Source organism: Lissotriton vulgaris, chromosome 6 (genome assembly GCF_964263255.1).
Source record: "Lissotriton vulgaris chromosome 6, aLisVul1.2, whole genome shotgun sequence".
Taxonomy (NCBI): Eukaryota; Metazoa; Chordata; class Amphibia; order Caudata; family Salamandridae; genus Lissotriton; species Lissotriton vulgaris.
In genome coordinates, this window is record NC_141694.1 from 655187018 (window position 1) to 655213522 (window position 26505).

Here is a 26505-nt window from a genome sequence, read left to right on the forward strand (position 1 = left end):
GTCTCAGTCCTAGAGGCCTTGAATGCTATATTATCCATGTGGCAACCGTTTACAGAGCTTTTGCTGAGTGATGATGCCAAAGGCAAGAAATGTGAGGATCTCTGCTCACATATTGATAGGGAGTTGAAAAAAAGTACACTCTACTGCATTCTTAGATTTTTACAGGAAAGAATGTCTGCTGTAGTGGACATAATAAAAAAACTAGAGTTTGAAAACACCCTTGTCTACCAAGTGTTCAGCATAATTGGTGTAGATGTAAAAAAACATCTCCTTGGGAGTAGGCTGGGCAATAGTTTTAGTGATTTTGGCACTGCAACATATTCCATGTTGGAGTGCTTGCACTTGTTGAGCAAAGAAATGTTGAGGAGCAATTCAGGACCTTTTATTTGACAATGTATGAGAAATAGCACTTCACCAACCATGGCATTTAAAGTAAATGAAGCCTCACTGTAGTACACTGCACAAGTTATAGATCCCTTCCGTAAATGGACATTTTCTCCGGAGTTTCAAAAGTGCTGCCTAATTTTTGACTGCTTCAATAACTCTGAGGACATATGTGCCCAGTTCAACGCATATGTTGCAGAACCTGTTGCAGAGAATCACAATCTTCAGGTACACCAGTATTGGCATGGAAAGCTGTGTCAGTGGGCGGAGTCAGCAAATTGTATGCTGGCTATTTTGGCGTTGCCTGTCTCAAGTGCCAATGTTGAAAGGGCCTTTTCACAGATAGAAGTTTACATGGGAAGGAAAGAGCGAGCGTGTATGACCAAATACTCACTGAAGAAGTATTGTATGGTGTGCTATGATGAGCTTGATTTGTAAAATGTATGTGGACCTCATTTACACTGGACATACACTGTCTATATACCATGAACTATCAGTGCAGAAAGCAAGCAATAATAAAAGCAAAAAGCTCCATACACACCGGAAAAACACTGTTTCTGTTGTTTTTAATGGTACGAAAATGTGTAACCACTGATAACCACTGTTTTTTTTAACCCTTTGGATGCGTCGGACGGCCATCCGACATCACGGGTGGCGTGTGCAAGGTATTGAAATCGTTTGAAAACACTGAAAAAACCCCACCAGAATTTACCAAAAGTAGAAACTGAAAACAGGAAAGCCTATCTATACCTTTTAACATAACTGCCAAGCCCTTGAACATTCCATGTGAATATTTTACAATTCTGTTTCATGCAATCATCTAATCTGTAACATCCACACCTCGCCCTCTATTCTCTTGCAAATCTCCATAATGAGCAACATATAGAGTCCTGTACCTGAACCATAACAACTTCCTCCCCAACCCACCCTGGACAATCTGACAAACACAAGTAACAATATTATGATTGCCCACCATTTTGTGATTCTTGGACACAATATTCCCACCCTTGTAATTACCCCTCTGTGTTCACACTGGCCGGTACTCTTAGTTAGGGAGGAATTTCCATCCCTAATACAGAATTGTAAACTAACCCTCATACCATTAGGAAGCGATTGATGCCAGTGTTTTCCTTCACCCTTATGAAGGGGTAAAAGTCCGCAACGGGTCTCTTCCCAGCTGCCCTTCCAAAATTCTAAGGGGATAATCCTGCGAGAGCCAAATATTTAACAGTAAAATATTCAATAAAACATATAATTTTCCAGCATTTAGCTATAACCTTTAATACCCTCAGTGCTCGATCCTCTCCGAGACCAGATTGGTCTCATCTCTCCCAACCTTTAACGTACTTACATATTGCAGCGGAAATACAACAGATACCATAATCATCAAGGTTCTACATTAGTCAACCTGCGAGTCAATATTCTCCAATTGGGTTGGCGGCACCACCTCTTCACCACTGTTGTCAGTATCAATCGAGCCAACCCTGTCTATTACCACATCTGCCAATATTCCATCCTCCTGGACTTCAATCCGACCATCAGGTAAGTTCTCCGCAGATGACTGATTTTGGGAGACACTCCATGGAGCTGCAGTTTGGCGTCCCCCCTTCTATCCTGACCAGTCCTTCGGGATCCTCCATCTTCAGTAGGTACTTTACCCCAGGGTTCAAGCCATGCCCAAGCATCTCCTGGACATTCAGAGAAGTGGGTTTTACCCTGGGCGACTACTCGCAGCCTTACCGGGAACATCAACATATGCAAAAGGCCCATGGTCTGAAACTGTTGCTCAACTTACACAAATGATTTCCACAGTGCTTGCACTTTTCTAGTGTAATCACGGAAAATAGATATAGTAGGATTTTTAATGTTCAGTGTTCCTGTTGTGTGGGCCGTCTTGAGAATACAGTACTGGTCACGATGATTGAAGATGCATGCAATCAATGCCCTTGGAGGTGCCCCCAGCTGAGGGCGCGCAATCAGCGGTTGATGTGCACGTTCCATTGCGAACATATGAGTCAGTCCCTCAGGTTTGAGGGTGGTATGAATCCAGTTCTCCAAAAATGATTCTACATAGTCACCCTCCACTTGTTTTGGAAATCCCACCAGACAGATATTATAACAATGGGATCGTCCTTCTGCGTCCTTTGCTCTATCCTACAATATTGTCGCTGCGGCTGTCAGTCTCTATACCTAGTTCTTCGATGAAACAACATCCTGGTCGAGTCCACCAAGCGTCTGATCCGTAACTGTTACTCTCTTTGAAACCTTGTGCAGATCCACTCGCATGAGCCCCACCTCTATGGCTACCGTATCTATCTTTCCCTCTGGGACAGTGCGCAACCCCTTTATAGCCTCCAGTAATGCTGCCCTTGATGGTTCTGCCTCAGATTCCCGGGCCCTCTCCTTTCTCATGCTGCACTGCGGAAATCCTGTTGTTAAAGGTATTGCGACATTGTGTTGCTTTGCTGTCCCTTAGGTGCCTTGTCTCTCCCCATAGAAAGGCCACAGCTGGACTCTCGATTTATTTGAGTGCCAGCCCTAACTGTAAAGTATCCACAGATTAGTGGGTTCTCATGTGCACAGTCCACAAGGCTTATATCAGATCAGGGGGCTCCCAGCCAAACACAGTTTAGGTAGGCTCCAAATTAATTTCTGCACACAGCAGGCAAACAGTGTCCATTAAAGATTGCGTTATCAGGATTCCCTGTCCCCTCTCGAAAGCAGCTGTTGTGCCATGGGGCACTCTCTTTCCAGTGGTAGTTTTAGGAAGCTATCAGCATAGTTCTGGGCACTCACAGACTACTTATTCTGATTATGGCTGGGCAAGTGGGTCACTCCCCACATCCCACGCAGAAAGACGAGCAGAAGAGAGGTGCACATGCAGGCAGCAGTTCTTCTGTCCTCCAACCCCCAGTAAACAGACCCCACCTATTGTATCCACAGCACTTTAAATCCAGCAATGCAGCTTTAATTCTTTGATCTTTAACAATGGAGGCTCTCATAGAGCAAGGGAACACAAGCCTGGATTCCCTGCATCAGGATTCTTAGTTCAGGAAACTTGGTTAGTGTTGCACAACAGCGGGCAAAGTCTACTGCTTCCCCTAGGTGATAACTTGTCGCAGTCTTACACTTTCCCAGAGTGGTGTGCAAGGTGTGAGTCTGGTTTCCCATTGCATCTCCCGAAGCAATCTTCGCTACACAGCTAGGACTATGACCTTCAATAGTTTGCCCACATATAGCATGTGCATATAACTCTGGTCGCCCATCCCCCTTCTGTCTACTTGAATCGCCAGGTCACCTCTGTCCGCATTTACCCAATCGTTCACCGTTCTATCTTGCGCTACCACATTATATTTGTGCATATTTGGAAGTGCAATGCTGCCCTCTAATTTACATCATTGTAGTATCTTCAATGCGGTCCATGGTTGGCCTCCGTCCCATAGCAGTGTCAGCAACTGGGAGTCCACTTGGGGCAAAAAAGGTTTTCGGCATTGTATAAGGACTGTTTTGCAGGACGTTTAACAGGAAGGACCATTCCACCGAATCGAGTGCTTTATTGGTGTCCAACGTGTTGATGGCCCAGGGTCCCCCTCCAAGTCTGTCTGCCGTATGGTGTTATGAAGGCGCCACAGGTTCTGTTTTGTCGCGCGAGATGGCATAAAGCCTTTCTGGTCTGCATGAACGAGGTCAGTTAACCAACCAGCACCTTAGCAAGGATATTTGAAAATTAAAATCGTTCTATGTGTATTGCATTTAATTTTAGAGTTTCCCTGCCTTGGGTATGAGACCAGGGGTGGCCATGCGTAAGTCTCCCGCAACGTCCTGATGTGGCGTGCTTCGCAGTACATTTAGAGCAGCGGTTTAGCTACTTTACTGGCCATTTTACAGAAGGATTCTATTGGTAGCTCATTCGGGCCAGGGGCCTTCCCTGCCTGCATCTGAGCCAGTGCCACCTTTTCTGACACCATGGTAGAGTTTTAGAATATGAAACTTACCCAAGACCCCTCAAATGTTAGGTCATGAGGTGTTCCAGGTTCTCCGATTTTGACCCAAATCGAGCTAAACCCATATCTCAATGCTGCATTGGGCAATAAGAAATGTAGACTATGATCAAAGGAGCAAAAGTACCCCATCATGACCTTAAATTAAGCAGCATTAATGAAAGGTATAATCCTGTTCATGCTGATTGGGCCAGCAGGTAGGAATTAATGAATGTAGTTTTGAATTAATGTAATGCATCGATCTGGGGCACCTGCATACCTCGGTACAAGAGGGAGGAGAAGAACGGCTTGAACTCCTGGCCCCCTCTGCATGCCTGTGGGGGTACTTGCCTTCACATATTTGGAAGACACTGGTGGCTGGGTCTGTTGCCGATCGTAATCTGAAGATGAGAAGCTGCCCGCAGCCATAAGGAAATCGTTAACCCCTCACGTGGAGGGTTATTCTGCTGCAACATAACTGTCCCTAAGCCATAAGGAATTTGTTAACCCCCTTTCTACAGAGTTATGCTGCTGCAACATAACTGTCCCTATTGGCCTGGCAGAGGTGAAGAGGAGCGAGAACTGCCACAGCGACATGGCCGCAAGTTTTACCTTTTTTCCCCACAGCTGAAATCTTCCTAATAATAATTCTACCAGGACTGTGCCTGACCTCAAGATGGCGTTCTGGAATTCATTCGGTCCATGGCCCCCACCCCCCCACCCCCCCTCCCCCCTCCAATCTGACAATCTCTAAGTACTCCTGATCTCCATCCTGACAGCGGAGTATGAACACTATGTCCGACGCCCGGTGGAGCTGCTGTGTTCAGCTATTGAGGAGATCGGCCTTGGTTCATCCCCTGACCGTCACCTACCCAGCCAGACTTTGGGCACAGTTTTCTCTCCATCTCCCTGTCTCCCCCCCACCCCCACCCCTATCGTATTTATATTCCTTGTCTCCTATCTATCTGCTCCTTTTTAGCAATCTTTCTTTGTCCTACTTCCTTTACTCCTATTGACTGAATCTTTCCCCTTGCCCGCTACACCGCCTAGCCCCCTGTCCTTTTGTTCCCTTTTACCTAAGCACTCCTTTTCCCCTTGTTGGGGAAAGATCCAATATTTATACTCTGGAGTCTCAGCGAACCTGCTGAGAGAGTCCACAGCGCCTAGGGAGCCTCTCACAGCTGAGGTATGGTATGGTATGGCACCCCTTGCCAACGCACTCCCTCTCCCCCTTTTTTTTTTTTTAAAAACCTTTATTGTACCTTCTCACAGTTACACAGCTAGTCGCCTACAACCCCAAGGGGCCGGCCGCTAAAAATAAGAGAAAATAGCAGTGATAGCCATGCAGAAATGAAGTTCAGACGATAAGTACGCTACTGTAGTGAATGGGCACATCACTAAAATGAGTGGAAGGTATTTAGTCAAAATCACATTACAAATTAAGTGAGGTTTTCATTTTCTGTGTTTTGAAAAGAACCAAAAGAACAAACAGGAAATCACATTGCGGTCATTGAGAAGTAATAGTGCAGGTTAGCTGTATAGAAGATTCTTAGGACAGTATAAGTTACTATGTATTGTCCAGGCATCTTATCCGGAACGGGGAAGGACATTCCCCCCTCTCCCCTTTTTGGGAAGGATCCAGTATGTAGGCCTTGGTGTTTCAGAGACCCCTCTGAGAGAGTGCACTGCGTATAGGGAGCCTCTTGCAACAGAGATGGGTAAATTATACCACTTCCCCTGGGATCACAGCTTACTGGAATTTGGACGCAGCTCTGACTCGTCTACCGGTTTGTGTCCCCGTCACCCCTCCCTCCTCTTTCCATGCTGTGTCTCTCACCCTCCCCTCCTCTTCCCTCCTCCATTCTCTGTCTACCTCCCCTGCTCTTACCCCCTCCTCCCCTGAATCTCTCCCCTTGCCTGCTTTTACCCTTACGTATATGTCCTTTTTGCTTGTCTCGAACTTACTTGTCAATATGTTGCCAGGCTCTAACAACTGTGTAACCTTTGTCTAGTTGCGCTATATAAAACTTTATAAATAAATTTAAAAAACATTGTAACCTGAAATTATGGTCTGATAATCTTGTAAAGCGCTCTGATACCTCCGGGTCTAGCTAGCGCTATATAAAACCTTTAAAATAAATACATTTACGAAAAAATATGTTGGGATGAAGGAAAGAGTTCCCTCACAAGTAATCGGAAGAGGAGAGGATGTGGCGCAGCGGCCAGAGCTGCTGACTCAGTAGCTGGGGATCTTGGGGTCTCAGTGGCGCAATATCCTGTGATTCTGGGCTAATCAGTTAATCTTGCTGGCTGATAAATTGCTCTATATAAATCTGCTAATTTAAATTTAAGTATCACCCAAGACGAAAAAGAAGGAAGAGGCAAAACTTTCTGAAAAAATAGTTCCACCAAAGCGGATGTTAACAGTATTTCAGCAATGGCAAGCTGATGAGAAGCAGACGAGGAACAAGCATTGGTAAATGCAGGAAAATTTGCTACAGCCACTAGAAAAAGAGGAAAAGTAAGTGGCAAGCACAGGAACCAATGAAAAGCCAGGAAAGCAAGGGGGATGTAAGCCTGTTTTAGGATTTAAACTAAAAACAATCGATTTTACAAGCACAGTGCAAGTGCTGTGCAGATAAAACCTAAAAAGGGTATGGTTCACACAGTGGAAAATTCCACATTTGGTTGCTAAGATTGTAAGTATTAAGTATCAACCTTTTTTAATAAGTGTTGTAGATTATAAAATCTCTAACCCTGTTGATGTGTGTGTTTAAAGTCTATAATTAGTTTTCATTTGGTTTTTAACCTTCCTTGCACCCTTTTGTAAAGTGCTCTAATAACCTTCGGGTTCTTGTTCGCGCTATATAAAATTTTATAAATAAAATAAAGGGTAAAATGCATAAATTGGCTATCATTGGCTGAAAAGATGTATAAACATATGTTGGCTTTGCTATCTGAACATTCCTTTGGATGTAATTATATGGTCTACGTTTAGGGAATTCACTCAACGTGTGGAACAAGCTGTACAAAAACATGGAGGAAGGTGACAAGCTGCAGCCAAAGCTTGCCTACATTGCCAAGAAAACAACAAAGCACACTAATTGCAAGCTTGTTCAGGGGCTCTTGCTTGAAACAAAGAATAGTTTTTCCAGCATTCAGGAAACAACCTTACATTATGTTTGGATTATGAAAGAGCTAGATAAGCAGGCAACTAGAGTGAACTAAGCGTAGAGGCATCTCTGTGGTACTAGGAAAAAAAATTATTGCACGTGAAGAAAGTTTTTGATGATATTTAGGGCAGGCTCGTAGTCCCTGAAAAGTGGTCCAACCTCAACAAAACTTTGAATTCTGGATCTTCAGACTTCAGCAATACCGGGTTATTATCTGTTAATCCCCTCACATGGGGTCTTGACGTGTGGCCGTAATGTGTCAGCTTTATTTAGACCCATTAGTGTTCTGTAGATATTGTTGTTGGCATGTACCGTCCTGTGTTCAGACCCTAACTCAGTCCGTGGCTTACAAATTTAATCCATTTTTACAGTACTGCTTATGGGCTTGATTGGGACTTGGGTACCCCTGGAGTTGGGGCAGATTGGTATAGTTGAGGTAGTCATCTGTGCCTTATCCATAAACGGACCTGTAAGTTGGAGATATAATCGTATTTGTGTGTGAGTCCGCTGCTGAGTTATTCATCTCTTTAGTCCATGTTTATAGCTGGCTGGGAGGGTTGGTGACCCCTAGACACTTGTGTGTGTTTAGCAATTGAACTTCATAGAGATTGGTTGGGATAAGATTATACGACATTTGTGGGGTCGCTGACAGTTGAGGGTTTTGAAATGGAGGGGTTTGACACGGAGGGGTTTGTTTGGTAAATCATGTTAAATTGCTTTTGTTTTATGGTCACATATGCAGGCATGCTTCAATATGGAATGGGTTATATATATATATATATATATATATATATATATATATATATATATAGTCGATTTCTGACTTCCTCATTTCAGTCAGGAACACACGAACAACTTCTTGCTGAAGAAAAGCTTTTATTGCAGGTTTCAGGCAAAAATACTCTACGCGTTTCAGGAGCTCACCTCCCTTGCTCATATGTACATATATATATTTTTATATATATATATATATATATATATATATATATATATATATATATATATATTTTTATGTTTACAGTGGTACTGGTTGATGCAAGTGTAAACTTTTGGGCTGTTTTGTGACAAAAACTTGGGTCTGCATTGTATGGGCCAAGTAATGTAATGTAATGTACGTATGCTTGTAAAGCGCACTGTTACCTCGTTACGTGGCGTCCTGGCGCTGTATACCGCTGGGGAACCCGTCCTGGCTTTCCCTGTGAGAGGGCATCCCCAAGGTGAAGCCAGGCATCCCCGGCGCTGCTATGGCCGTTGTGGAGATTTAGCAAGCTATTGCCCAGAGTTGCAGAGTGGGGCCAATGGTTAGCATAGGCACCTAGGAGAGAATTATCGAGTCTCCGGACATTGACCCAAGACCCTGCCGCGTCGGGAATTGAACCCTGGTCCCGGGCCAACCTCTGCTTCAGGGTCTGCCGCTTCTAACCAGTGAGCCACACTTCTCCACATTCTTGATTTGGCTGAACATAGAGTTTCCTGTCAAATAGAGCATTACTGAACACGCATTAATAACTCATTATGCTGCTCCTACCTCATTCTTCATTTCAGTAGCTCAAAGCAGATGATGTTTCCGGGTGGGACTCTGCCCAAAACTGCACAATTGCCGAATAATTTCAAGCAGTAATCTCGGTGTGCACTAACTGGCCATTTCTAAGGACACAATCTAAGGACAGCTCAGGAATTTTATTTTATTTTATATTTGGAGTTTTATATAGAACGAACAAGACCCTTACGGGTGACAAAACGCTTTACAATAAAGAACAAAGGAAAATGAAATACAAACTGTGGAAATGTACAGACCTGGCGTAAGGCATGAAGAACAATTCTTGCAAACAAAAATTCTAAGAGTGACGAAGAGAAAAAAGGGTTAGATATATCACTTCGGTAATAGCCACAGAGCAAGATCCTGTCGGGTAAACCGAGTACAACAAAGGACAACGGAGAATATGATAAAAATGGTGACCATGTACAAAGATGGTGTAGAGCATGAAGAACAATAAATTACAATAACTTAAAGCAAATGGTAAGAGTGGAGATTAGAGCATAAAAAGGACCGAACATAATATTAGGTCGGACAAAGAACGATAGGTAACAGAGTGCAGTGTGAATGTAAGCGAGGCACAGGAAAGGGAGAAGTGCTGAAATATGAGGGGAAAGGGATTGATGCCAAGACTCAACAACAAAAACAGGTAGGTAACAATCACGCCTTAGCTTAGGAAGGTACGATAAGACCTAGAGTGACCTCAGCTAAGGATCGATTGTTTCTTACCTGCTTCTGTCGTTTACCGGTGTATTCCTGCATCTTGGGTTTGCCAATACCAGGTCAGCAGTTATATGTGAAATGCTGATGCCATATTCCTAGGACATAATAATGGAGCCGTAAGATGTGGTGCAAAGCAAGGTCTGCCGTCAACAGTGGAAGTTTATCCAATCATATCCGTAAGACCTAAATGCAACGGAATGGGGACACAAGAATCGGGGGAAATCCCATTGAATCAGGGGCAGGGAAACTAGAGAGCTAATAAAGCCATCCAATTATGACCAAGAGGCCAAAGCCCACTCAAAGTATATGTAATGTTTTGGAAAGTATGTGTTTCCCTTATACAGCTAAATTGGTCTGTATCTGACACATAAAAATACAAAAAATGGCTCTTGGCTAACAAGAAAATGATATCCCTACCAAGTTTATGTCAAGAGATGTTGAGTGAAAATAAAATACCAACAAAAAATGAGTTTTAGTCCCAAATAGCCTTTGAAGAATGCTGCTGTGTGGAGTCCTTTTCATTGAGCTGAATTTGTAGGGCATGATGGCAGGGTGCAGCTTCAGTTATCAGTGCTTGGCATTTTGCGGATACATTTTCCCGTTTTTAGGTTTTGCCCTGGCGAGCTGCGCAGCTGCAGGGAAAACCTAATGAGTATACTATGGGCTTTTGGAACTGCCCCTGTCTTCCATTGGCTAGCTCCATAAATGGAGGCCAGCCATTGGAAGACAGATCTGTCCGTAAAAGCCGGACCAGATTCGTGGGCGTTCCTGCGATTTCTTCCCTTTTGGCACGTCATGCGGCGGTGGGCGGAGTTGCGTGCCCCCTCCTGCCGTAGCTTGTGTCCGTCCTCTGGTGAGTGCCTGTTCTTTCTTGCCTTGTTTCTTGCCTTTCACCCCTGATTGCACTGCTTCTTTTTTGCCTTCTGCCCCGCTGTCTGTGTCTCCGGGATTGCAAGGGAACATTTCATGCTAAGCTCCTCGGGGCGCTCTAGTGACGCCGGCACCCTTCACGAAACCGGCTCCAAGCAGCTTTTAATCTTTGCTTCTGCTGGCAGAGTGATTGTGCAGAGCCAGCCCCACAGGAACCGTGCACGGTATTCCTGGGCTATGCAGCCTGTGCAGGAAGGAGCCAGTGCCAGGCACACGTCGGGAAACTATTGCATGCAGATGTATAGTCTTCCATCTTTCTACGTCTGGCTATAGAGCGCAGCTGTTCCAGTACCTGTTATTACAATTTAAAGTTTTCTTAGCCGGGGCTTCGCCTTCGAACAGCCAAGTCATGATTTGTCTTTTCTTTCATGCCAGCCGTCCTCCAATGACAACAAAAGTAACACATTACATGTTATTCTGCGCAATCTGACCTCATGTGGAATATTCATTTCCTAAGCAGTTTCATTTCAAAGAACATCTGCGAAGTCGGGTTGGCAGAGAAACTGTGAGGAAAAGGCCATTGAGCCAGATTTCAGTGACTTCGTGCAGTTCCAGTAATCACTTGAGCAAGGGAACATTTCATGCTAAGCTCCTTGGAGCGATCTAGTGACGCCGGCACCCTTCACGAAACCGGCTCCAAGCAGCTTTTAATCTTTGCTTCTGCTGGCAGAGTGAGTGTGCAGAGCCAGCCCCACAGGAACCGTGCACGGTAGGCCTGGGCTATGCAGCCGGTGCAGGAAGGAGCCAGTGCCAGGCACACGTCTGGAAACTATTGCATGCAGATGTATAGTCGTCCATCTTTCTAGGTCTGGTGATAGAGTGCAGCTGTTCACGACCCCCCCTCCCGCTGTCCGTGTGCCTGTTCCCGCCCCCCCTGCTGTCCGTTCCCGCCCCCCCCCCCGCTGTCCGTTTGCCCTGTCTCCTCCGGGTGTCGGTTGGCTTCCCCAGGCACCCAAACCCTTCAGCCCACCCCTAATTTCAGATTCCCAATGCTTTTCGTAGCAGGCTAATAGTGCATGTACTTGTAGCTTCCCGTTGAACCTTGAATAATTAAATCATGCTAGGCCTGCTAGTCAAACAATATCCAGGCAGCAACAAGAGAAATAGGCTGAAAGCGAGAAACACTGCTCATAAGTCATCTGCAATTTAATAAAGTCACTCCAATTGACTAGAAGTCTGCTTGAAGGGCACTCTAACCTCCAAAAGCCCCATGAAGAGATTCTGCAGAAAAAAGTTTATAATTGTGTCTAGTCTTCTTGAAATGTCTAAAATGACAGCAGAACCTCCCTTACGCAGATGGATATCTTTAAATGGGCTGAGTACATAATTATCTAAATGAGATTCCAGTGCTCCTCTGTCATATAGCACTAGTTTGAGGATTTTCAGAAGCCGGGGTAAAATGACATTTTGCTGTTTGAATGCTTTCTTTTCCTACTAACAATCCTACCGTTAAGGCCTTTCTTCCACATCTGGCATATTCTGTCACCCGAGAACCCCCGCCGGTCTCCTGTTGCATGTGCGTTGGTGATTCAGCCCTCCTGTACGAGAGCAGCTGCACGTACGGAGCTTTATGCGGGCCTGCAGAGGAGGAGCCCAGGGAGACTGTGGGGGGGATTAGTGGTCTCAGGAAACTGGATACATGGCTGTGCTTGCTTCCCTGCCCCCTCGCTGTGCTTGCTTCCCTGCTCCCTCGCTGTGCTTGCTCTCCTGAGTGTGTGTGTGTGGCTCTGGGTGGGTGTGTGTGGCTCTGGGTGTGTGTGTGTGTGGCTCTGTGTGTGTGTGTGTGTGTGGCTCTGGGTGTGTGTGTGTGTGGCTCTGTGTGTGTGTGTGTGTGTGGCTCTGTGTGTGTGTGTGTGTGTGGCTCTGTGTGTGTGTGTGTGTGGCTCTGGGTGTGTGTGTGTGGCTCTGGGTGGGTGTGTGTGGCTCTGGGTGTGTGTGTGTGTGTGTGTGTGGGGCTGGCTTCTGGGTGTGTGTGTGTGTGTGGCTGGCTCTCGGTGTGTGTGTGTGTGGCTGGCTCTGGGTGTGTGTATGTGTGGCTGGCTCTGGGTGTGTGTATGTGTGGCTGGCTCTGGGTGTGTGTGTGTGTGGCTCTGTGTGTGGTAGTAATTGCTGTCTGCTGAGCTCGTCCGTAGGGTACAATAGGTCTCACATTTGCGAGAGATTAAGGTATTGGCAATGTAAATGACAATGCCATTTATTTATCTGTTTTCAAAACCAACACATAGATAAAAAAATGTGTCATTTACAATGCCAATAGCTCTAACTTTTCCAAAGGCAAAACCGTTGCATTGTAAATGCTTGTTCAGTTTAGACAGTGAATAAAGCAGTCATGTTTCTATTGATATGCTCTTTGAGTGATTTTACTAATTGGCCGTTTTTTACAAAGAAAAAAACCTTAGAAAATGTTGTTTTTTTTTGGGCATATTTTCTGTATTTCAACTAATTTGAAAATTAAGGAAAATATTTAAGTATCCCGTGGATCTCTCGTGTAGAGAGAATATCTGTTTGTAGATGCAGAAAAATGCTCTTGACAGAGCACCAAGCTTACAGACAAGTCACATGTTCTTTCTGGTGATGCGGGAATTAGTCTGTTGCAATTGGTTTTGTTTTTGTACTTTTCAAACTAGGGCATCCCAAGAGTTGTAGAAAGTTAGGTTGTGATGGGCACTTCGTATGATAGAATTATGCTTCAATTACTATTCTTTGCGAGCGTCTCGGCTATTGTGTTTATTTCCCCTGTGTGGCTTCAATACAAATAAGAAAGATAAGTACTGTTGACATACCTTGCAACTTGCTCATCACAGGCTCGAATCCCATGAGGCCAACTCGGTCTTTTGAAGACGGCAGTTCAGTTGTTACTATTGACTTCAGTTATAATCCTTATCGCACATATTTAACATAATGTGTATTATTTGTAAAGCACACGTTCACCCAGAAGGGTATCTTGGTGCTGAATAACAGATGTTTATTGTTACCCAACGTAATGGTACTTATTTTACCAGCCTCAGAAGGATGAACGGTTGAGTGGGCCCGCCGGGATTTGAACCTGTGACATGAGGTCATACAAAGGCCCCTATAATGGATGCATTAGTCCTTTAAGCCAACAGATCCGTCGTAAGCATACTTGGACAATTTAGTTTGTTCTGTGCCTCATATGAATAGTAAACGGATTAGTTTAATTATTTTAGTCCATGCTATTTTAGAATCCTAAATCACTCCTACTGTTTTGTATTGATATTTAATAAATCCTGCATCAGCACAGGTAACTGTGTGTGTACATATTGCACTGTAGAAGCAGATTCCCCTTGCTTTAAAGGTTTCCATATTTTTCCTGTTTAATATCTGCATAATGCTGTATGTAACTGTAGCACCTCCAGACCCTTCTGCAGTGCGGCCCATTCTGTGTGAAGTAAACAAGGACCCCCTGATAGTCATGAGTGAAACTATGGTCCCAATTATTCGCAAGACGCCAACATAATTGGGTTCTCTTTTGCCTGAAATTCATTGTCAGAATCTCGGCATCTGCCTTGGGTTTCATCGCGTCAACAACACAACACTACCTGAACACACGTGACTCATACTACGCAGAACGGCTCCCCTGGAGCAGTATTTTTAGCATTCGGTAACTGTCTTCAGCGCACTACAGAATACCGAACATCATCACGACATACAAACAACCCAGCCCTGCCACCCAGTGAATATTTGGATACCATACTAAAATTCAGATAAATAGAGGTCCCTGTGTTAATCTCTGATTGGACTGATGATCAAGTCTGTTTTTTCTTTATGACCTTAAGTTACAAGAAGATACTGTCCTGATGAAGACACTCTCACAATGTCGAAACGCGTAGACGGACGAAATTAATCTCTTCTATGTACCACTGGGAATACTATCATTATTAGATATTGTGTATATTTATTGAAGTAATTCTTTTATTGTTTAAAAAAAACATTGCTTTCATGACTTTTTATCAAATGTATTAAACTTAATCTTTCATGCTATTTTAGTGCTTCACTACTTTCTTTTACTTGAACGTTGCCAGTTCATTTTGTCTTGCCTGGGTTTGTTTATTTGTCACATAGTGTGGCCTATTCTGCACAGTTCTTCTCAGAGAGATCCGAATGAATTTCTGACTTTATTTCATATTATGAATATGATTTCTTCAAGCTGAACCCCAATCGAATAGCTGATCCATGCTGTATTTCTTCTAGTGTTGAAGCTGCTGTGGCTACGTATGCCCAGGCCAGACCTCCAGGCATTTACAAAGACGACTACCTGAAGGAGCTTTTCAGGCGATACGGGGACATTGAGGATGCCCCCCCACCACCAGAACTCCCAGACTGGTGCTTTGAAGAAGATGATGAAGACGACGAAGGCAACAAAGTGCCTCAAGAAGCAGAGCCTGGGTCCTCTGGGTCTACCTTCATCAAAAGGAAAAAGGAGCGTTTAAAACTGGTACTGTAATTATTTTTAATAATTGTGTTGTACAGTAGTGCACTTCTGTGTTTATATTTTAACTGAAATGTGTTGCATGTGTAGTGCCATATGACCCCAAAACGCCTTGCATATCATAGAAAAACCAGCATTGGCAAAGCCAACAGCTCACACCTTCGGGACCTATTGGCTTTGCCTATGGTCTTTAGCCATGCTGCACAGAATCTCAGCATGGCTAAAGTAAAAGAAAAGCCTTAGACGCGGTCAGCCACATCATTTTGTAGGTGCATGCATGTGTATCTGCGGTCTGACCACTGTATGTAATGCCACCCACTTAGCTTGACCTGAAACTGGAAATGGAGCCATACGCCTGGAAAAAAAGCCGGCTGTGGGTTCTGGAAAAACATTAGTACTGTAATGAATGAATGGCCATAGATGGAAAGGGATCCTTTCAGAAACAATGGGCACTATTTCACAAGGTTCTCCTGTTTACACAGCATGGAAGCTTAGTCACAGCTCACATCAAGCCTATGGTCCTTCCCCCATTGCCCATCAGTTGTATTCTCCATGATGATGCCTCCTTATTGACAAACCATATTTTCATTTAAACAATGCATTTTCCTTACCCTGCTTCCCTCACAACTACCTTCACTTCAGTAGATAGAGTGTAATGATAACTTTAATCTAGTAACTAGATAAGAAGTGCAGGGGTGTGGAATTCCTATAGCCCCATAACCAGGACATATTGTTTGTTGTCAAGGGCAGCAGGTTTTCATGTGTATTTTGTCCTTGGGACAAGTAGGCCCAACCCTGGCAGCACAAACCCTTTGGCTGCCAGTTTGCAGTACCACATTATGGTTTGGGGAAGGGCACTGTCTGTAGTTAGGTCATATTTTTGTCCATATGTTAATGCTGTTCAAACTTGTATTTATGATTCATTAATTGAAAGTCTTTATTAGGGTGAGCGCTTTAAGTAAATGTTATAAGCTCTGACTGCACTACTCACAGTGGTTCCAGCATAAAAATGTGTACACACGTTTTCAAAGTTTAGCAATATGAGGCTATTTTTTTAATGCGCTTATTTTATGCACATATTTGTAGAAGCTTGAAAGCAAGATTGACGATTCTTTGCTTGCTAAATAAAATGTTCATTAAAAAATTAAAGCAGGAAAAAAACATTTAGCTAAACTACTGTAAAATGTCTGGTACCATTTCTTTGCAGCTTCATTTAGTAACATGTGTTGATGCATGCTTGTATTTCCCAAAAATATTCATAATGGAAAATCAGTCTAACCAGTTTCAACAAGATTATGCGAAACAAAAATAAACCAGCACTGGCAAAGCCAGTAGGTCTGAAATTGGTGGTCAGCTTTTTGGTTTTGTCAATTTGTGACTTGTTTTAGCATGGTTTTTGTAAAACTTTGTAGGTGTGGGAGCTGATGGCCCCTCACCATTATAACAAACATTGGCAAAAGCAAAAATAGCGTTTGGTATCAAAAAGCACCCACTACCACAGTAATTACTGTCACTGAACAAAACAATGTTGTGTGCTGATATGCTGCTTGTGAAAGAGCTGAATTCTTTCACTTACAGCCGATACAGAGAGAGAGATAGACAGAATTGTATTAAACTTAAAAGGTCATGGCCAACGCCAGAGCAAATTAGGGGCCCAGTTAATAATGAAAGTCTCAAAAGTGCACCCAAGAATTTACAGAAGTTGGACAAGAAATAGTTCTCCTAAAAAATATTTGTGAACTGCAGTTTAGCATGAGCAGATATACATGTGTAGACCTGCTCATGCGAAAATCAGTGTTTGCAGGTTCACTTTAGCTCCAACCACTATTTTCCCAACTCTGGAAGAAGGTTTACGTCTGCCATTGTCAGGTGCCAATTTCCAACATTTCTCAGTATGGGAAAAGATTAGAGAAGAGTTGGTTGAAAATCCTTAAAACATGCAAGTTAGTATATTTGCACATACTCAAAAAGGCATTCTAACCCTGAACCTATACCTTCAGCCCCTGTATGTAGATCTGCAGAAACGTGGCTACATAAGTATTCAAACATTACTATGGTATGTGCCCAGGCATAATCAGAGAGGCTATTTCAGAGCTCTTATATAATGCGATTGCTGCCATAATTTTTTGCCACACCATATGGCACCAAAGGGACAAGTGGATTTTGTTACAGGACAAGTAGATTTATGACGCAACCTGCCCCATGGACAAGTATTTATTAAATTCCACACCCCTGAGAGTGAGGTTTGAACATCTAAGCAACTTATTGTCAAGTATAGAGTTATCTGTTCTGGTTAGCCACGACGGTTGTTTCAAAAGCCAAGATTATATGTTACATGGAAAGAATTTTAGAATGTGCTTCCAAAACATTCAGAATACAACGGATCACCATAGGTTGAAGATAATATTGAAGACAAATCATTTTAAGAAAGCATTTGTGTTGAGGTAAATCCTGGGCAGGGTGCATAGTGCATCTTTCAGTATCCCTGTAAACTGTGTCCCGTGCTTTGAAGCAACCTAAGGGGTGTGAAGTGTTTGCTAAACAAGTCCTTATAAAACAAAATAACTAAACTCTACACTGGTAATGTCCCATTTAATGGTATTTTCAAAGTAGAAAGATGGAGCTCGACCGTTACATTTGCCTGGCCATACAATGGCGTGTATGGATGCGTGATGCTAAGGATTAATTCGTTTTTGGTTATCCTACTTATGGTACAGAATTTGTTTCCGCTTTGATTACCAAGCTCTGCCATTAACACCTTCTGTTCAGAGGCACAAAGGGAAAAGATGGTGGCTCTTCAATTCAATACTATTTAGTTGAAGATAGCACACAGGCATGATTCTGTTGCTGACATAATTTTAATTGCATTCAGTTCAATATTTTCTCTCTCATTTTGACCGCAACGTTTCATTCCCATCACCACTTTGAGTTTTCTGCTACAATTTATGTCAGAATGGCTGATTTTAAAATGATTTCACTCAACAGGAAGGACCCCGTTCACTTAGTAGAAAGAAACAAAAATTATCATCTTTTACTGTGCAAGACTAAAAGGCAATGCCAATTAATTGCAGGAAACCAACATTGGAATAAATGAGGCTGTTCTACTGAGAACTAAGTGGGTGGAATAACCCGCTCTCCGGCAGCTAACACATACTACAGTGTCATTATACTAATATGTGAAAAGTTCAAACTTAACATAGTATCTTCCGAGTTTAAATGTAAATGTCTCTTGCTTATAACAAGATTATAAGATTACAAGTTATAATAATAATACAGCATTTTGTAAAGCGCGAACAGCTACCTCGCTAGGAGGTGTCCCGGCGCTAGTAGAACACAGTTGACCTGGGGGTGAGAAGTGAGAGAGTTAGCGGGGTTGAGTGAAGAGCCAAGTCTTTAGCAACTTCTTGAAGCAAGGTTCGGAGGGGGCTTGCTGGATTGCTGGTGGTAAGGCGTTCCATAATGTTGTAACATTTGCCGAAAAGGTTCGACCTGCTAGTCGAGCCCTTCTAGTTCGTGGGACAGCCAATTGAACGCGGCAATTGGAGCGCAGCGCGCGGGCTTGGGAGTATCTCGGGAGCCGGCTTTTTAGGTACTCCGGGCAGGTACCATACAGAGATCTGAATGCCAGCGTAAGTGCCTTAAATTTTATTCTGCTGGCCACTGGAAGCCAGTGCAGTGAACGCAAATGCGGAGAGACTGACTGCTTGAAAGGGATTCGCAGCAGCAGTCTCGCAGCCGCATTTTGGACCCCCTGAAGTTTTTGCGTCAGGTATTTTGGTAGGCCCAGATAGAGTCCGTTGGCGTAATCCAGCCTAGATGTAACAGTGGCATGAATTACAGTTTTCCGGCAGCTCTCCGGGAGGAGTCTCAGGATCTTACGGCGGTTCCTCAGTTTACTCAAACAACAGCCGGCAACTTGTTGAATATGCGAGGTAAAGGACAGGCTATCGTCCCACCTCACTCCAAGATTTTTTGCCGCACGGCTGGGTAAGGGGGCTTGGCCCTTCTCCGTAGGCCACCATAGTTCTGAGGGAGGAGTAGGGCCTTTTCCAAAGAAGATCACTTCAGTCTTATTGGCATTTATTTTTAATTTGTTCGTATTCATCCAACAGGCTATATCTTGGAGACAGCCTTTGAAGTTCGAGAAGGACTCCTGCGACACCTCTGAATACGGAAATACCAACTGGGTGTCATCGGCATAAGAAATTACCTTGACACCCCAGTTGGCAATCAACGTAAAGAGAGGAGCGAGGTAGATGTTGAACAAAAGGGGGCTGAGTGCCGACCCTTGCGGGACTCCACAACTGAGGACTTTGGGTGCTGAAGAGACCGTCCCTAGTGCCACCTTCTGTGTTCTCTGGGACAGATACGGGTGTATCCACCCCAGAGCTTTGTCACGGATACCTGTCTCAGCCAGACGCATCAGTAGTCTGGCGTGGTCCACCGTGTCGAAGGCGGCCGACAGATCCAGGAGTACCAGCATCGCTGAGTTGCCTGCATCCATCGACCACCTTACTGACTCGGCTACCTCAATTAGCGCTGTCTCCGTACTAAAGCCGGGACGAAAGCCTGATTGTGTCTCATGAAGTATCTTATTTACTTCTATGAATTTACTCAGCTGGCGCTGTATTACTTTCTCAAACATTTTTCCAGGGGCAGCTAATAGCGAGATCGGGCGAAGATTACTAAGGTCATCTGGATCTCCATTAGGTTTTTTTTCAGCGGGAGGAGAGTAGCATGTTTCCAGACGTTCGGGAATACTCCCGAAGCGGTGGATGAGTTCCAGATTTGTTGTATTGTAGAGGCTACAAACTCAGCTAAGGGGCCCCATAGTTTGGCTGGACATGGGTCGTCCGGAGAGCCGGATTTGCATCGGGTAAGTTCTTGTCTCACCTCACTCAGGGATATAGTCTTGAAATGGGTGAGGGTTTCATCCATCTCATCTTTAATCACAGGGTCCGATTTCACCGTTTTTGTTATAGACACATCAGATATGTATATGTAAATTGTATTTTTTTCAATTCAATTCAAATGATCTTTATTCGGATTTTGATACATCCATAAAAGTACATACAGAATGAAAATACATTAAAAACATTTAAAAACGATTCTTACAAAACTATAAACAGTGAAATTTGTAATTTTGTAAATTGTAGTTGTATTTATAAAGCACTTACAACACCTGACGAGGCATTGAAGAGCCTTTATGGTGAACAGCATGCTACACCGCAACCCAGGATTGGGGGCCCTTGGTTTGGGGGAAATAAGGCTGGAGGGCCCTGTGGGAATGAGTTTTCCCAGCCACACTATTGTGGGTGTGGGAAATATTGTTGGGACATACCCACTGGGTTATGCCCCTTGAGTTTAGAAAAGGTCTGTGCCTGTTGTCTATTTCTATTTCTAGCACCGGACACCAACTCCCTGTGTCTGATGATCCCGCCATGTGATGTGTAGTTATCTGAGGAGTAGTCTTATTTTTCAGTTCTGGTGTACTCGGGTGCTGAGTAGAGGTTCATTTTCTACTTAGGAGAATTTTTTTTATCTTCCTTCTGAAATGTTTGGATCTTGGACTGTGTTAGGTAATCCTTATACAGTATTTGTTTAATCAAGTTTCTTCTTGTGTGATGTAATGGTGGCTTTTAAATGACTTTCAGTCACTTGGATCTCAACCAGCATTGTTTCTAAAAGGTGGTTTGTGGTTTTTATGATCAGGATTAACCAGTCCCTGGTACAGTACCACTCTATTTCTGCCAGGTCCCTTCTGAAGAAGTAAAACTAAATGGAACACTGAAAAATGATGTGGACGTTCCTCCTCTTTGTGGTAGCCCAGTCAATTTCTTCTTTGCATTAGCCAAATAATAACGAGCATTGGCAAAGCCAATAGTTGTCGTCCATGTTCGTGCTTCAAATGTGAATTTTTTTACCCGTATGATTGTGAGGTTGTGGATGCGTCATGTGTGCCTGCATTTAAATTGGTGTGTTATTACTTTTGAGGGGGTGCCTGTGGTTGTGTGTTGTGTGTTATGTGTGCATGTGTGTGAGAGCAATTTTTGTCCTAGATACATTGACATACTGCATCCGCTAAGCAAGTAAAAGTAGATGTCACTTAGGGAGCATCTTAAATGAAGGGAATCCATTGGCTTTATTAGTTTTTTCTCATATGAACAGCTGATACTAGTTGTGCACACCCATGGGAGGTCAGGCAAGCAGATATTTGAAGCTTCTCTTGGGTAAAATAACTGTTTATGCGCTCTCTCTTGGAGAGGGCTTTCAATATAAACACAAGTATTTTTCACATGCACACTCTACAAGCATCATCTCTTTCTTTAGGAACGCAGGGGTCCCCATTGGGATATTGTCCGATCCACATGCGCCATTTTTTAGGCACAATCCTGCTGGAAGGAATTCAAGGAAATTTGTTTAGAAATTCTCACTTTGGAGCAACATTAGAAAGAGGATGGTTCACACTCTAGTGACGACGGCGTCTATGGTGAACAGCCAAATGTACTTATGCGCTGTTGCTGGGAAATGTACTAGTTAATAGTTATTGCTATTTGCATTCAATCTGGTAAGAGGGTTCTCACATATGAAAATGAATCAATGTTTATGTGCATCCAGATGACCAAATGTATGCTTCAAGCGTTTTTGTATTAAATCAAACCGAAAAATGGCAAACCCCCGTGGCCTGAGAGCTTCTTTTGAGAAAGAACCTATTAGTGCTGCCTTCACTGGGAGATTTTTATCACCTGTTCACTTATGTTGGCAGATTCTCGTGAATCGAACACTGTTTAAAAACAGATGTTTGTCAACATTTTCAAATGGGAAATCCTTACAAAAGTGCAGTTCCAATGGGAAAGGCTTGGAAGATTAACTAGGAAGCAATAGTGTGAGTGCTTGAATTGACTGGGTCTTGTTTGTGAACATGTAAAATAAGCAAATGAAAGATGACCAGTTAACCTGTGCAAGGGCCCTTCCACTGTGTGCGGACACATGTTAGTGTTTTTAATAACTTTTGATCTGTTTTGTTATGTTTCCTGTCAATTTAATAAAAATAATTTTTTAAAAACCTCTTGATCCGTTTCAGATATTACATTTTTTTAATCTGCCGAGTATGCAGCAGATGTTGGATTATGTGGCAAAAGCCGCAAATCCATAATTATGTGAAAAAAACTGCGGTTGTAGAGTCGCATAGTTCCAGTTCCCCTGATTGAGTTTGTTGGAATAGGTTGGTACCACATGTGATAATCAATACGGTTACTTCACACCTGGTAAAAACCTCCTTTCTAGATAAAAAAAAAATGAAAATGATGCATAATACGTTGTCAGTTTTAGCACAACAAATTCTACATGTTTTGTCTTTTTATCGGGCCTTCGTCCTGGTCGGGTGAACTTCTGCATGTTTGAACTGCTTGAATTTACCAGGGTAAAGCTGCGAGTGTGTGATAATTAATAATATGCTTAGGGATTTGAATTAAGGCCTTAACTCGTAATCAAGGCCTAAGTCTGTTACAACCAGGGTCTCTGGAATTATGCAATTCTGTAAATGCATCATTTTCTGCATAATTATGGATTTACCACAATGTCACATAACCCTCCAACTGCTACTTAACTTGAAACTTTCAACACAAAATAATTCTAGCTCAGAAGATTATAAGTTACCTAACTATACTAGCAAACATAGACCCTTTTCGGAGGTCAGTCAGTTACCTTCTGGTTGCTAACTGCCATATTCCTGGTCAACTGGTAGTAATGCTGTGAAACCTTTGCTTAGAAAATATTAATGTGCAGTAAAATGATAAAAATAGATCAGTTATACTACTATAGAATGTGCCTCATATTTGCCTTTTCTTGGAGTGGAATTTAGTCACCCTGCCACATAATTTGGTTATCCTATGCGACATAACTCCAGTGGCCCTGCTTCTAAATTCACTTCTACAATAAACCTACAACCTGTGTATCTACATGACATGGCTGCCCGACTCCTGCTTCTCAAAGGAATATCTTCAAATTGAACAACACACTTTCAATGCAGCTCAGCTCGCCTCTGTGTTCACAAGTGCGCACAAGTGCATTCACAAGCGCTCAGAAGTGCATTTCGGCGCTCCGTGCTTTATCCTTCATTTGCCAATGGATTACACAGATTTATCCCGGCTGAAGTTTTCAAAGACATTTTGGAAAGCAGACTGTTTTCACAAGAGCAGGGCGATAGATGCCTTGTCTGGATGGAGAGGAATGCTATTTATGTAACCACAGAGTGAACTTTCACAGGTGGTTAATGAATGCACCTTTCTGGGGATTGCATGGTATATGAAAGAAAACAATGCTGCTCTCCGTAAAGCTCCCCTAGTGATGTGTCTGTACACTAGATCCCTTCTATCCATGCATCATTATAAGCACTAATACTCAGGCTATGATTGGGGACTCGAGTAAAACCCCACCTACACCAGGGTCATTTACACGCAGCCCTTTAACTTAAAGACAACATAAAGTGACTCTGTTTCAGTGTTCCTGGTCTGAACTGCCAACTTCCAATGGCTGCTGGAGGGTGATGGGGACATTTCTTGTAAGTGAAAACAATGTAACTTCTGCTCCTGGCTTCACAGGTCCTCTGTGAGGAATGTGAACACATTTGGAAAGCAGAACCCTAACGCTGGAAGCACACAGTTGATGGGTAGAGGCTGGGGAGGGGATGTTCATATGAGGTCAAAAAGCAGCCAATATTTGAAAGTTGTTACTTGGAAGTAAAATTCTTAATGATTTGCATTTATGGTAATCTGCAGCACGTAGGGTTGTCTGCATACGCGCATGCAAGAGGACCTACCTCCCACGTTCAATTGCCAGGTGAGCTGAGCCAGCCTTTCTAAAGTCGATAAATTAATTATCAAGCCACTTCATAACAGGTAATGTGGCGGGAGGGGTGTGGGACGAGGACGGGAGAACAAGGGGGAGTGGCTAAAAGGCCTCATGTTCCATGCAGAAGCAAACTTGTAATGAAAATCTAAAGGAGAAGGGCATCCAAAATGGAAACAGTGAACAGGTTGCCTGATAGGTTGTAGTGTAATTTACAGGACTGACAACTTTGGGACGGGTAACCGGGTTCGAGTCTTTACATCGGCTCTTCCTGTGCATACAAAAACATGCCTACTATAACATAAAATTAAGCAATGGGAATACGAACCTGAACAATTACAAATGCCAATAGTTGAACTTCATTTGTGAATGCATACAGGATCGGCTGGACTAATTCAAAGAAAAAAGAGTGCACCAACCAAACCATAAATAAACAAAATAGTGAGACATGTAACAGAGGCACCTGGGGAACCGGGTTCGAGTCTTGGCTAGGACGCTCAGCATCCTTTGAATCTAGGCAAATCACGTAATCTTCCTGTGCCTAACAAAAAAAAAATGAGTTCATCTGTAACGAAACTGGTGCTCATGTAAACGCCCTCTGATACCTGATTTCTCGGGTATAGTTTGTGCTATATAAAACTCTCTATATAAAAAAAGTGATGAGGCGGTACAAGTAGCAACGTTACGCCAATGAAATGAAAGGAATTCAGAAAGGTAGATGACAGAACAAATGGTAAGCAATGGGCGTGGTGAAAGCCCACGATGTAGATATCCATTACTTAACAATGGGGTAACCCAGAAATAATCTGAAGGAACTGGATCATTTATGATACGTGACAGCAGTGGTCCTATCGGAGAGTTCCACTAAACGAATAAGGTATAAACTAATAAATGTATCCAACTTACTTTTCATTCTCCTCAACCCACACAACTCAGAAATTGTTGAAGATGCTATTTCTGCATAAGTACAGTGTCATATATAGGGAGGTAATCGTGTCATTCATAATTGCACCTTTGTGGAACCAATTTACAATCCTGGCTGTAAGGAATTAAGAATGTCAATGTTTTGATCCGCAAGAAGGAGCCAGTCTAAGCCTCAGAAGCGGGACTTCATCAGGACTTGGTAACCATTTAGAATAGGGAGCAACCTATCGAGGAAAAGGACATGTGTCCATTTTATTACAAAAAAATGATACTAGGTGTGTGTATAGGTGTCCCTAATGTTGTTACCTTCTCACCTGGAATTGTCATCCAGTGTCAAGACTGCAGAATTAATCAGTTACATAACGAGGGCCGGCTGACTCCTAGTTGGCAGTGGATTAAATCCAGCTATGGGAATGTAAAGATGAAACCAACCATAATTATGGGGTTCAACATAGAAACATCCCTGTCCATTATACTCAAAAATATCGAAAACATTTTTCAGTGTCAAGACTGCAGAATTAATCAGTTACATAACGAGGGCCGGCTGACTCCTAGTTGGCAGTGGATTAAATCCAGCTATGGGAATGTAAAGATGAAACCAACCATAATTATGGGGTTCAACATAGAAACATCCCTGTCCATTATACTCAAAAATATCTAAAACATTTGGCTCACCTTAAAAGCAAGTGAATGCTGGGGGGGCGTGGCTTGGCCGGCTGCAAGATGGCCGCACTGTAAGTGGGCTCTGCCCGCCAAGCTCTATTATCCGGCAATATCCGGCAGGCATCAATGACTTGCCTGTATCACACAGTGATTTCCTGACCCCGGGTGGCACGGGCGTCTGCTGACCTGACTCCGGCCCCGCTGTGGGCCATAGCGGCGGAGAAACACATCTCGAGCCTGGCGCCGCGGGCCCGTGTCGGAGGCCTGCTCCTGCTTCGCCTGGAGATCCTTGGTGTGTGCTGTGCCTTGATGCAGAGATGACCTGCGAACAGCCTGCCGTCCCGGTGAGTGGCATATCAGTTGTGGGTTCTGCCGGCGAGGTTGGGGGCCGCCCGCTGTGCTGTCTGTGCCACTGGCACCGGGGCCTAGTTGCGGCCTACCGCATCCTCCCGGTCTTGCGTGTTAGCCGTAGCGCTCGGGCCGGGCTGTGGGAGCGGCAGTCCCCCACGGCATCCTCTGCTGGCGGATTGCCCCTCTGGGGCGTGCTCGTGTCCGCTTCCTGAATACCCCCTACCGCCGCCCATCTGCTTGCCCAGGCCCTACCGGCCCCTATCTCCGCTCCGGGGCTGCTGGGTATCCCCTGCTCTTGTCTTGGCGCCGCTGCCTTGGCTGTAGTGCGGGGGCCTGCTGCTGCCCCACCACTTGCCTCAAGGGGGGCCCCGTTTGCATTCGACCCGCCTCCTGGGCCCAGCATCACCCTCCTACGCACTGTGTGGATCTTCCTTCCCTTGCAGCCGGCGCCTCCACGTGTTCCCTGGGGTGCGCCTGTTCTTCTTCACGCGTGCTACTTCACCGGAGCTCCTCCGGGCCCTTCCCGTGCTGCCATCATCC

At 43.9% G+C, this 26505-nt stretch overlaps 1 protein-coding gene across 1 annotated transcript in view; it reads left to right on the plus strand.

Annotated features, from left to right (window-relative positions):
* RNGTT (RNA guanylyltransferase and 5'-phosphatase) overlaps nucleotides 1–26505 on the plus strand; it is a 1829700-nt gene that overhangs the window by 279897 nt on the left and 1523298 nt on the right. The window contains exon 6 of the mRNA XM_086926663.1: nucleotides 14940–15183. Coding sequence (XP_086782789.1) covers nucleotides 14940–15183 — 244 coding nt within the window. The remainder of the gene's footprint in view (nucleotides 1–14939; nucleotides 15184–26505) is intronic.